Source organism: Solanum stenotomum, chromosome 2 (genome assembly GCF_019186545.1).
Source record: "Solanum stenotomum isolate F172 chromosome 2, ASM1918654v1, whole genome shotgun sequence".
Taxonomy (NCBI): Eukaryota; Viridiplantae; Streptophyta; class Magnoliopsida; order Solanales; family Solanaceae; genus Solanum; species Solanum stenotomum.
In genome coordinates this window covers 42,928,832-42,942,315 of record NC_064283.1, presented here as the reverse complement: position 1 = coordinate 42,942,315, position 13,484 = coordinate 42,928,832, and the positions used below count along the sequence as shown (strand labels likewise).

General features: G+C 38.2%; 1 protein-coding gene across 1 annotated transcript; it reads left to right on the top strand.

Annotated features, from left to right (window-relative positions):
- Window positions 1-525: 525 nt before the first annotated feature.
- Window positions 526-1,396, top strand: LOC125855999 (uncharacterized). The gene is made up of 2 exons (XM_049535612.1): window positions 526-726; window positions 1,112-1,396. The coding sequence occupies exons 1-2, from the start codon at window positions 526-528 to the stop codon at window positions 1,394-1,396; spliced, it is 486 nt and encodes a 161-aa protein (XP_049391569.1).
- The last annotated feature ends 12,088 nt before the right edge of the window (window positions 1,397-13,484 follow it).

The window sequence follows — 13,484 nt, the reverse complement described above, 5'->3', positions numbered from 1 at the left end:
AAATTTCTATTATCTTGACTATAAATGCTAAGTGGCTCGATGAGGCCTCTCGGGGTCTTGTATGCTATGTTACATCTAGGGGGTACCGCTGGGTCGTGACAAACTTGGTTATTAGAGAACAAGGTTTAGAATGGTTCTAGGATGTCTCAAAACCACGTGAAGTAGAATCTTGTTTATCAATGTGAAGCACGCCACTTCTATGAATGAGAGGCTAAAAGATGTTTAGGAAACCTCACTTCATTCTTCACTCTAAGTTGTGAGATAGAGTTTAACTCTATAATGTGTCTCTCCTGATCCTTACCTTATGGTCTACATGTAATGCCTACTCGAAGAGCTTTTTCTTGAAGGACCAATGGAGAAAATGTTGGTAAATGAGCTCCTACCCAAGCTCCTTAAACTTCGGTTGACCCTTTTGCCGAGCAAGTGACTAATGCGGAGTTTAGGACTTCTTTTCAAGTGTTGGCTCAAGACGTGACGGCCCATGCCAATAGGGAGGTTGTGGTACCCGTGAACCCAAATGTGGGTATGACAACATCTAGAGTAAGGGATTTCATTAGGATAAATCCTCCGATATTAAATGGTTCTAAGATTGAGGAAGATCCTTATGAGTTCATTGATGAGGTTTACAATGTGTTGGCTATTGTGGGAGTGACTCCGGTGGAAAAATCAGAATTGACCGCTTATCAACTTAAGGGTGTTGCTCAAATTTTGTTGAACCAATGGAAGGTAACAAGACTGGTAGATGCGGGTCCCATAGATTAGGAATGGTTCAAGTCTGCTTTTATTGATAGGTTCTTTATTAATCTCCGACAAGGGAACATGAGTGTGAAGTAATATACTTTGAGGATCACTCAATTGTCGAAGTATGCTCCAACTATAGTTGCCGACTCTAGACAAGGATGAGAAAGTTCGTTTCGGGCTTGTCCAAATTGGTAGTGAAAAAATGTCGTACATCTATGCGTTTCCATAACATGCATATTTCTCCTCTCATGGTCCATTCCCAATAGATTAAATAGGAGAAACTTAGGAAAAGGTCTACGGAGACAAAAAGGGCAAGAACCGATGATGGTAACTCTTCATACTCTACATTCGGTGGATGTGGTCATTCAAGGTTTCGATAAGGATTTTCAGTCAAGGTTCCTCCAATTCTCCTAGGTTTAACAAGGAGAGGGTGTCTAACCTTAAGCCTCAAGGAGGGAATAGAAGTGGGTCTTTATTGCCTACTTGTGCTATGTGTGGAAGAAAGAATGAAGGTAAATGCCTTGCGGGTTACAATGCTTGTTTTGCTTGTGGTAATATGGACCACAAGATAAGAGATTGTCCTTTAGTTGCTAAGAATGCTGGAGATAGTCATTGTAGGGCTCAACCCTATCCTTCATCTAGTCCAAGTGGTTAATGGTATGTTGAAAGTTTTTTAACTTGATGTTTATTCTTTACTTGATCCCGGTGCTACCTTATCTTTTGTGACTACATATATGGCTATGCGTTTTGATGTACTTCCTGATGTGTTGTTAGATCCCTTTGTTGTCTCTACCCTTGTTGGTGATTCTATGGTGGCTAAGAGGGTCTATTAAAAGTGTTCTGCACTACAACATTTTAGGCTTTCAGCGTCCCCACTAAAGTGTGGCCTAGACTAGCAAAAAGTGAGGTCTTTAATAAAAGGCTACGTTTTTTGGCTTTTGGCAACACTTTTTCGGGGGTGGCCTAAAGAGGTGTAACCTTTGACTTTAGGTTACGCTTTCTGGTGTTTCCATAGCATCTACACTTAAAAAGTGTAGCCGATAAGGTACAATGGCCACGCTTTGTAGAATATCATTAGTAACATTTTTATTCGATAAAATTACACTTTCAAGCATAGTCCTTTCTTTGTCATTGGTCATAGTTCAAAAGTGTGGCCTTTAATATTTCTTCTACAACAACACTTAAAAGTCTAACCTTTTTCTTATATATATGCTCCAATTTTTACTCAATAAGCTACACGATTCACCTTCTTATAGCCACACTTTTGATGTGTGAGAACATTGTTTAGAACTCTTATAACCGTAATTTCTATTGGAAAAATAATAATTCTGCTTTGCATATATTCACATATCACATAATTATATAGAAATTATCTCAAGAAACAAAATTAGCTAATAAATAATATAAATGTATAGCTTTCCAAATTAACTTTGAAGACATGTCTTGTACTACACATACTTAGAAAGCAATATCTTAGAGATATGTACTAGCAATAAATTCTACAAAATCAAATGTATTCAAACATATATTACCATACTTCAAAAACACTTTATTGTTCACTTCAATAAAATACAGTTGACTGTGGTCACTAATCAAATTTTATCACCCGCATTTCCCTACACATTCAAAATAAAATTGGAAGTTAGAAAAAATATCATGCTCAACACTAGTCGGGGTTATTCATCCCATGAGAACTTTGAAAGAGGAAGACAAACATAAATCATGATGGAAGAATCAAATTTGAATAGTGGTTACCCAAAACTGTAGGTAGCTACATGAATATGCTAGTTTATAATATCGTGGAGTAGAATGTGGTTACCCAAAGCATTAGGTGGACTCAATCTTATCAATCTAGAAGTATCATGCTATTAGTTGGAATAGAACATAAGGAAACATTAAGGAATAAATTGATTCAATCTTACTATATCAAGAAGTATCATGCTATTAGTTATTCATTCTTAGAAAACCATTTAATGTGTTTACAAGCACATTTGAGAAATTATGATTTTGTTCAACAAAAAAAAGGTACAATTACTACTTTTACAACATAGATGAGAAAACATTCCAGTGAAACCTAGACAAAAGCAGCACAAACATTTATATATTTCAGAAATATGGAACTTTAGATCTCATTCTATATCAGCCCATTTTACAAATTATATAGTTTGAGGTGAAACACAATGATCGTAAAGTTGTAAACAGATGCCCAAATGACCTATCACAATAGGGCTTCTTGTCTGCATATATGGATTCATAAAACTAAAATGTTTCATACAACTTATTTTCTATCATTGTCTTCATTCAAAGTTTTTGATCATGTCTGTGAGTTGCTGCCTATAAGTCCCCATTTTAGGAGAGTTTGCATTCAAAATGCATTTTAATCCATTATGTCTTTGAAAATCTATTTAATTTACAGATTTTCTTATTTAGATTAAATGCTTCAGATGAATGAAAAAAATCTAGAAATCAGAGAAAAAATGACTAATTCTTTGGACTTGTTGTTGTTTAATGCAACTAAACAAGCTTTTGCTTTAAATTGAAAGATGACCTATTAAACCCCATCGCTAGTATTTTTCAAAAAGACCAAATGGAAAAAGAGAACAAGAAAAGAAGAATTAGGCTTCAAGATTGAGACAAAATGCAAATCCATCAAGCCATTACAAACCTCGTAAGAGTTGTTCCCTTTATGTCTTCAGGTACTCCATTTCCATGAACTTATTCTCTCCTACCTTAACACTTGTAACTCCCCTACTTCCTCTGCCAGAGATGAGTTTGAAACATATGTACTTTCGCTAAAAAATCATGTAGAGTCATGCAAAACTATGTCAAAAAAATGAGAATGGAAGAACAATATATGTACAAATGCGGAGCTATAATGGTGAATACTTTGTGACTGTGGCTACTAAACAGATTAAAAGTATAATAACAATACATATGTTTACTAACACATAGAAAAAGCAAATCAAGATAGATTGAAAGAGCTCTTAAAACATCCTCTATATGAGAACGAGTAGAAATATAGTTAATAAAACTAACACTAGTCCTTCTAATTAATATTCTCCAAGCTTATTATGAGGAACATGATCATGTGTGAACTCTTTAAATAGTGTCACATTCAATATGACACTGGTTTATTGGTAAATATAGTAAGCCTTGCTTCTGCAAAATCTCAGTGTTAGGTCAAAATTATATAGCTTATTACTAAAACAAGTAAGGCAAATAACTTGAGCATCTTGAGTCATTGAATCTACTTTATCAGGGATTATGCTTAAAAGGTGGGCAGGGATAGGCATTCAAATAAGTAAGGAAGATATGTTGTTAAACAACAAAGTAAAATACAGGCTCAAAATGCATTAAATATTGTGCTAGACAAGACAAAACTTTACCTTTGCCGATTACAACCTCAAGCAACATGGGTAATTAAAACTGTTAGGAAATAGTTGTATATTAGTGAGTAAGCTAAACTATAGAGGGGATAATTTCTCTCTCGAACAATTTACCCCAAATCAAGTCAATTTCTCTCGAACATCAACAAGCAATCAAAATAAAACCTGCCCACACCTTAGTCTATTCACTCTCTCGAGCTGAATGTGTGAGATTGAGTTTAGGATTCACTCTCTTGAGCTGAACTCATGTCAACCCAATACCCACTGAACATCAAGTCAATAAGCTTAGTTTTAAAACCTCTCTCTTAAGAAAGCCTAGAACTCAAGGGTAGAACTGCATTTGCAAATACAATTCTTAAATTAAACCACAATTACTGATTGAACTCACTTCTAAACAACATTTAAACTAACAATTAGCAATATCCATAAACTAAATCTTCCCATAATCACATAATCACACCCCAAGAATTGGTATGTTAGCTAAACATCATAAAAAGATAAAAATTGTTACCAAATTGAATTTCCATCAACTAGGTAAGATTGATTTCGTCTTTACAATGGTCCAATTCGAAGAATATCAAAGACCCACTTCCAATTTCTCAAAAGTGAAAAACATCAATTCTTCAAAGCTAAGGAAAAACTAGAAAAAACTTGTCTCAATGTTAAAAACTTAATTCAAAATCTGTTTTAAAGAGTAATTGATACTAAACTAAATGTTTCAAGATGTATTTATAGTCGCCCAAAATGTGCTGCGAAGAGTCACTCGGTGCAGTAAGTCGGGCTCCCCGAACCACTCGGCGATCCGCCCTTTGGTCAATTCCATCGCCCTTCTGCCTTGGCCTTCAGCATCCTCAAGGTCTGTCTCTTTAGGCGATCCAGCACTGCATCGTGGAACAACTCGGTGATACACCGACTGCTCCTTCCTCTTGCCAACCTGGTTCTTTCCTTCAGGGCTTGGCACACTGGAACTTTCGGCGGTCAAGCAGCCATTCGACGACTTGCCAAGTGGACTTGGCGATCACCAAGCTTGCTTTTCTTCATTTTTTCCGCTCGCTTTGTCCCTTTTTGCAAATTAGTGTCCTTGCTTTGTTTCTCAATCCATATTCATAGAAATCAAGGATTTTACATCAGTTATTGACACAAAATAAGCATATGAGGACACTAAATTTATACAAATAATGCCCTAAATAAGTCCAAATCTCGTACTCATCAACACCCCAACTTTAAATTTTGCTTGTCCTCAAGTAAAAGTCAAGTTCAGCAGTTCAAAGAGGATGTCTCAAAAAGTGCTACACAAGACAAAATCATGAATGCACACAACATGACTTAGCTTACTCATGTAATGATTAATTGTGTACTCAAAGATTCAAGTTGTGACTCACCATTACCAAAGATTCTCAAGTTCACAATACTTGCTTCAAATGCAAGTTCAAGCTCAACAAAGGTACTCAAATGCCCTCACAAAAAAATGATTCCATATGCACACAATATTCTTCAACAATTTATAGCTACGAAATCACATCCAATCCTCACACTCACTAGGATGAACACATGCATGAATTCACCCATAGGTTTGCCCTTATTTTCCAATCATCACTCGCTTCAGCTCACTCCAGATCAAAAAGGTCTTTTCAAGATTTGTAACGGGGCTGAGTGCAAAGGTATGGTCATTTGGGCTCAGTAGTTGCTATTCTTATGAAATGTGGTATGAACAACATTCTCTTTCCTTTTCTTCAACACTTACACTCCTGCTCAAAATTCACCCTATTATTCACTTCTCATGGAATACCGGACACCACATTTCTTTGGCAACTTTCACAACTTTATTCCACAATTTTTTCATTCTATTTTTCTTTTTCTTCTTTTCTCTCTCTAATTTTTTGTATGGAGGGGTTCCATCTTTTTTCAAAACCATGGATCAAGGGGGATTTATTCACACTTCTTGATTTACTTTCTCTTTTAACCACACTCCTAACTTAGGCTTTTGGCCTAAGTTGGGTATTCAAACAAATCACACTTCATGAGGATTATGGGTGAATGGATAAAGAAGGGTCAGAATTGCATCAAGTTTCTTTCGTGGATAGCAGCTTTTCCTCAAGAATTGTCCACAACCCATCGACTTTTAATCTTTTGAGTAGACAGGGAGGATGAACATGTACTGGTGGCACTGGGACCACCATTGATGCCGGAGCTAACACTGTATTTGCTATGGAAGGGGTGGCTGCTAGAGCTCTCGATGAGTTTGGGCGAGACCTAGCACGGATCTCTGCTCGCCTAGACTGTAGAAGCTGGTCATCATCAGGCTCGGAGAATGCAGCTTGGGAGTCAAATGACTCTCACACGCTGTCGGAGTTGTGCTCCAGAACCTCAGATATGGGCCTCATGCCCTTGCCCTTGCCCTTGCCTCCCTTGGGAGGTGCCGTCTTTCCCATTTTAAGGGTATTTGCTGCCACTTCATTGATCATTATACCCTGTGCTCTATTACGGGGCGGCATGTCCAAGTTGGTTCTAGCCATATCTGCAAAAATATCACATAAAGTTAGAAATATTTTAAGAAAAATAACAGAAATCATATTGCAGACAAACTCGCCGAACCGATCGGTGAATTGCCGAATCACTTTGGCGAGCTAGATCGGGCTCGCCGAAAGGATTGGGACAAAACTTTCCAGATAATTGGCATGTCGGCGATGGGAGGGGCCTTTCAGCGAATCATCGACAACATTCGGTGAGCAAAGACAAGCCCACAAAAAAATACAGTGTAATTTAAGGGTTAGGGGAGCATAAAAGGCTATCAAAGAAGAATTTCGGTGAGTCACCGAGTGCACTCGGTGAACTCAGGCTTCTCACTGAAAGTTACAGAACCAAAACTTAACATATGCATGAAATTAAAGGCGATCAAGGGGGCTTCGGCGAGCTCGACCCAGCACGCCAAACTGCCCAACATGCCTACTGTCTACCCCGATATCCAAAATCAACCTTGCAGGCCCCAAAAACAAAATCAAACCAAACTCTTTTTCAATTAGACTCAGAACCATAAGACCCATGCCCTTGGGGAACTCAGACTTCTCCTGGTTTGGCCCAAATTGGAAGTTTGACGGCTTACGCCCTTAAGAATGACGTCAAACGCTCCATCATCAGGCAAAGTGCATCGTTTAGCATAATTATGGGTTACTCAAACTTCACCCGACTAGACCCAACATCAATTATGCACAACCCAACAATTTAGATCAAATTTAAAGCACGAAACTCGGGAAATGAATAACTTAGTAGATTACGGCATGATAACGAAATTAAAACAAGCAGACAAACATACAAATATGAATTCAGAGAGGTCCAACACACATGACTAAGAACAAAACAATTGCAAATGAGTATAACCGCTAAAAAATGAGTTTGGGGTTCGGAAAACAAACCTTTAATACTGAGTATATGATTTGAAAAGCTAGGCGGCAAAGAATTCCAACTCAAAACACAAGATTGCCGACTAAAAAATGGTAAAAACACAAAAATGTAGAAAAGTATAGCGCGGGTGTGATCTTGGGAAGCTAAAAAGTGAAGGAATGTGAAAGATTTTGAAATTTTAAATCTTTGGTCTTTAAAAACTATCTGGTTCTCGCCCTTTTGGCGACATTAATTTTGTTCGCCGAACAACTCGGTGACACGCTGATTGGTCACTTACCTTGCCGAGTTTTACAGGACCTCCAATTAATATGGGGTCCAAACGGCGGACAAAGTCATGATCGCGGACTTGTTCGGCGACACGTCGATTTGCTCCTGGACACGCCGAGTTTTTGACTCCAATCTTAGAATTTCTTGAGTCTAATAGCAGTACAAGTTGAGCTCGCCGACTTCTTCGGCGAGTTGCCGAATGGACATTTTGCTTGCCAATCACCACTTTTGAAACACATTCCACTTTTTCACATGCACAATCAACATTTGATTATTTCTAATACATAAAGAAAGTAGTAAAAACATAGGTTGCCTCCCAAGCAGCTCCTTAGTTAACGTCGTGGAACGATGCAAGTCCTCACTCAAACTTCATTCTTGGGGTTTACCATAGTGCCACTAGGCACCCCTCCTTGTTGTCTTAGGTTGAAATGAGAAGAAATTTGACCCATCTAGGTCTCCAACTATTTGATAGAGACGGAATGAGAGGTAACAAACTGGCTATGGGTAAATACATTTTCCTTCATCTCTTTCAAGATTTTATCGGACCCCTCAACCCCTTACAGAATACAAGAGAGCATATCCTCAGACCGTCCATCCTCAAAATAATTGGGCTTTTAGTGCTCATAAGGAGGAACATACCTATCCTTCTCCCCGTCTCTTTCCTTCCAAATGGGGTTACGATCCCTCCACTCTCTATCAGGTTCTCTCTAGCCTTCATCCCTGTTCCAACCTTGGTTACCACCCTGCCTCGGGTAGTTTTCATGATAACCACCTCCTTGGTTGGCTAGGAAGTTCACCTCCTCATTATATAGCTCTTCAAACTTGGCATCTTCGGGGTTTACACACCCAAAATCCACAACATTGACACTCCTAGCACTAGCTCCCATGACATATTTGGACAAAATGTCAAGTTGGGTCATGATCTTTGCCATGTTTTGGTCCCTCTCTTGGTCTTTCTCAAGTTGCTCCTTGGTCAATTTAAAAGTAAGAAGGGAGACCTGATCTTCACGAGTGTACCATGCCTAGTTAATTTTGATCATACCATCCAAGAGCTGGGCTGCTATAATGTAAGGTTGTTGCATCAAATCTCCCGGAGAAAGTGGGTCAGCTACGTTTTTGTTGACCGAATCAAGGTTTCGGTAAATATATTATAGCATAACGTTGTCACACAAACCATGAGTTGGGAATTATAGCACCAACTTCTTGAATCTTAGCCAAGTCTCATGAATTGGCTCACCCTCCAAATGCTTGAAGCTTTGGATGTCATCTCGAAGTGTCATCATCTTTGAAGGAGGGAAAAATCGCACTTGAAATGCGGTGACAAGCTCTTCCCACGAAGTGATGGAATCCCTTGGCAACTCAGCCACCCACTTACATGTTTCTCCCATTAATGAAAACGGGAACAACCTCAACCATACAGACTCTTGGGATATGTTCTTGAAGGAGAACAACCCGAAAACGTCAACAAAGTTTCTTATATGCTCATGGGGATCCTCATGAGCCAACCCACCAAACATCCCTTTCAATTGCAAGAGCTGCAACATGGTGCTTGTAATGTGGAACACAATGTTCCTTTCAGGTGGAGGCAAGCAAATGGCACCAATTCCACCCATTAGATGAGGGTCATTAACATTCGGTTCATTGACATTGTTGAGGTTACCGAAGTCATCTTGGTGGCCCATTTGGCTACCATTGCTTCTGTTGACATTCATTTCCTCTGTTTCAAACAACAACATACAAACCAAAACTAAAAGTAAGTATATTTGACTATGACTAAAAAGAACAAAATTCAACTTCACGAAAAAAATCTCAAACAACACCACTCCCTGGCAGCGACGCCATTTTTGATTAATAACGTTTCCAAGAAACTTCATCCAATTCTAAACCTCAAAGATCGTTAGTTAATACATAACCCAATAAAATGAGTTAGGGTCGAATCCCATAGGGAGCAGACGTGTTTGAGATTCAATAGTAAAGTGTGAACATGGTCAAATTAGCCATAGGAATAGACATTATCGGATAAAAACATAATTCAAATGACACGAATGTCAAATAAGGGGGTTTTGGTTTTAATTATCAACAACAAACTATGGAAATAAATACGAAATAACAATAATGAGATGGGTTCTTGGGATGTGATTCGATTAAAGGCTAATATAGACAATTTGGGTAATTGCAACTGTTAGGAAATAACTATATATTAGTGAGTAAACTATACTATAGAGGGGACAAATTTTCACTCAAACAGTTTACCCCGAATCAATTCTATTTCTCTCGAACATACACAAGCAAGAAAAATAAGATCAACCCACACTTTAGCCCATTCATTCTCTCGAGCTGAATGTGTTAGATTGAGTTTAAGATTCACTCTCTCGAGCTGAACCCATGTCAACCCAATACGCACTGACCATCAAGCAATAACCTTAGTTTTAAAACCTCTCTCTCGAGCAAGCCAAAAACACAAGGGTAGAACTGCATTTGCAACTATAATTCTTACATAAAACCATAATTACTAATTGAGCTCACTTCTAAATAGAATTTAAACAAAAAAATAGCAATACCTATAAATTAAATAAGCCCATAATCACATAATCACATCCCAAAAATTGGGGTTTTAGCTAGACATCATAAAAAGATAAAAATCGTTACCAAATTTAGTTTCCATCAACTGGGTAAGATTGGTTTCGTCTTTACAATGGTCCATTTCAAAGAATTTTAAAGACCCACTTCCAATTTATCAAAGGGAAAAACTTCAATTCTTCAAAGCTAAGGAAAAACTAGAGAAAACTTGTTTCAATGTTCAAAATTTAATTCAAAATCCGTTCGAAAGAGTAGTTGATACTAAACTAAATGTTCAAAGATGTATTTATAGTCGCCAAAAATGTGCTGCGAAGAGTCACTCAGCGCAGTAAGTCGGGCTCGCAAACCACTCGGTGATCCACCCTTTGGTCAATTCCATCGCCCTTCTGCCTTGGAATTCAGCATCCTCAAGGTCTGTAACTTAAGGTGATCCAACACTGCATTGTGGAATAACTCGGCGATAAGTTGGCTACTCCTTCCTCTCGCCAACTTGGTTCTTTCCTTCAGGGCTTGACACACTGGAACTTTAGGTGGTCAAGCAGCAATTCAACAACTCACCAATTGGACTTGACGATCACCAGGCTTGCTTTTCATCATTCTTTCTACTCGCTTTGTTCCTTTTTGCAAATTCGTGTCCTTGCTTTGTTCCTCAATCCATATACCTGGAAATCAAGGATTTTACATCAGTTATTGGCACAAAATAAGCATTTGAGGATACTAAATCAATACAAATAAATCCTAAATGAGTCCAAATCTAAGAGTCATCAAATACTTAGATATCAAGGTCGTTTGTGTGTTTTGAATGTTAATGACTTAAAGGAACATATCTTGTCACAAGCCCATAGTTCTCGATATTCCATTCACTCGGGACCAATTAATATGTATCGTGATTTGCAAGAGATTTATTGATAGAATGGGATGAGGAAGGATATTGTAGGATTTGTGGCTAAGTGTCCTAATTGCCAACAAGTGAAAGTTGAGCATCAGAAACTGGGAGGTTTATCCCAAGACATTAGTATTCCTACTTGGAAGAGGGAAAATTTGAATATTGACTTCATAGTTAGTTTTTCTCGTACATGGAGGCAATATGATTCGATTTGGGTTATAGTAGACCGAATGACAAAATCGACCCATTCATTCCCATCAAAGTTTCTCATTAGGCAAAACATTATGCTAAGTTGTATTTGAGGGAAATGGTAAGGTTGTATGGAGTGCCCTTGTCCATTATCTCCGATAGAGGCACTCAATTTACTTCTCAGTTTTGGAAGTCTTTCCAAAAGGGTCTTGGCACTAAAGTTAAGCATATCACGACTTTTCATCCTCAAACCGATGGGCAAGCGGAGCGTACTATCCAAATTTTAGAGGATATGTTGAGAGAGTGTGTCATCCATTTCAAGGGAAATTGGGATGACCATTTGCCATTTATTGAATTTGCTTATAATAATAGCTATCACTCTAGTATTGGTATGGTTCCATTTGAGGCTCTCTATTGTAGGAGGTGTATATATCCTATAGGTTAGTTTGAGGTGAGTGAAGTTGCCTTAATATGACCCAAGTGAGCTCATGAGGCTATGGAAAAAGTCCAACTAATTAGAGAGAGATTGAGAATAACCCAAAGTTTACAAAGTCCTATGTTGATGTTAGAAGAAGAGAACTTGAGTTTGATAATCACGATTGGGTTTACTTGAAACTCTCACCGATGAAGGGTGTAATGAGGTTTGGTAAGAAAGGGAAGCTTAGTCCCCGTTATGTAGGCCCATATCAAATTTTGAGAAGTGTTGGTATGGTTGCCTATGAACTAGATCGGTGCATCTGATTTTCTATGTCTCTATGTTAAAGAAATGTGTTGGAGATCCAACATCAATAGTTCACTTAGAAGGTTTGAGAATTGATGAAAATCTTTATTATGAGGAAGTTCCGGTTGAGATTTGTAACACCTCATAAATTAGTATGGGTTAGTGTCAAAGAGGTGGGCAAGGGCTAAGGGAAAGGACTAAGGCAGTCCACTCTCCCCTTGACACTGCCCTAGTGACCACGACCACTACCACAAATCCTAGTGAGGTCCGTGGTGGGCTATGCAGTGAGCTCCTCAAACTGCCCAAAACAAGCTCCTCTTCAAGAGCCACTTCACAGGTCAAGGTTAAGACCATGGCTCGTGGGAAGGAACGTGGAGGAGAGTTGGATGTATGAGGGTTGCAAGGAAGTGGCTTAGCCACTGCCTCAAGGCCTACGAGTGGGATCATGTCCCGTGGCAAGCACCACAGCTAGTGGTGCCCCTCGTGAAGGTGGCTTGGGTTTGTGGGCTAAAGTCACAAGTTGCCTAGCCACTACCTCAAGTAGACCACGACTCGTGGAGCCCCTTGTGGCACGTGGGCAACTGACTTTAAGTGAAGGGTATTTTAGGTAATTCTAGTTTCAGTCTTATTAAAGTGAAGTTGTTTTGCCTTAGTTTTATACACTTATATAAGTCATTTTAAGTCAAAATACACCAATTCACCCCATTATTTACACAATCCCAAATCAAAATAAACTCTTCACCAAAAATTATCTCTCTAGAACTTCAAGGAAGAAGAAGAAGAAAGTTGGACATATGATTCAAGGAGCAAAATTTTCTACTAAAATCATTGAATTTCATTTCTAAGGTATGTTAGTCCTTTATCCATGTAGTCACTTCAAAACCCCAATTTCAAAGAGAGAAATTCCCCAAAAGCTAGGGTTTGACTCCAAGTCATAGATTCCTTTCAAAAACAATTCTAATGATTGAATTACTTTATATTATGATTAAATTTATGAATTATAAAGGTTTTTATGTTGGAATCCACACGAATCCATGAAATCCCCATATTCCTAATTTATGACCTTGTGATGTGGGTGAATTGATGAAAGAAGGATATTATGAGATTATGCTTGTAGTAATTGAGTTATTTGAATCATGTTATTATCCATGTCTAATGTAGTAATTCTATATGTTTTGATTGAATATGATTTTTGATCCTTGAAGGGTGAAGTATGAGAATTTGCATTATAATGAGATTTATGTATATGCTTTAAGAGCACTTTTGCGAGTAAAGTGATTTTATCATGACCTTATTGTGTGTTGTTGAAAGA

What these genes read in the sequence shown, in the direction of transcription:
- LOC125855999 (XM_049535612.1), top strand. Translation starts at nt 526, where the DNA reads ATGACAACATCTAGAGTAAGGGATTTCATTAGGATAAATCCTCCGATA. An exon ending in TTTTGTTGAACCAATGGAAG is followed by an intron (nt 727 to 1,111) that starts GTAACAAGACTG and finishes TGGTCATTCAAG; the next exon opens with GTTTCGATAAGGATTTTCAG.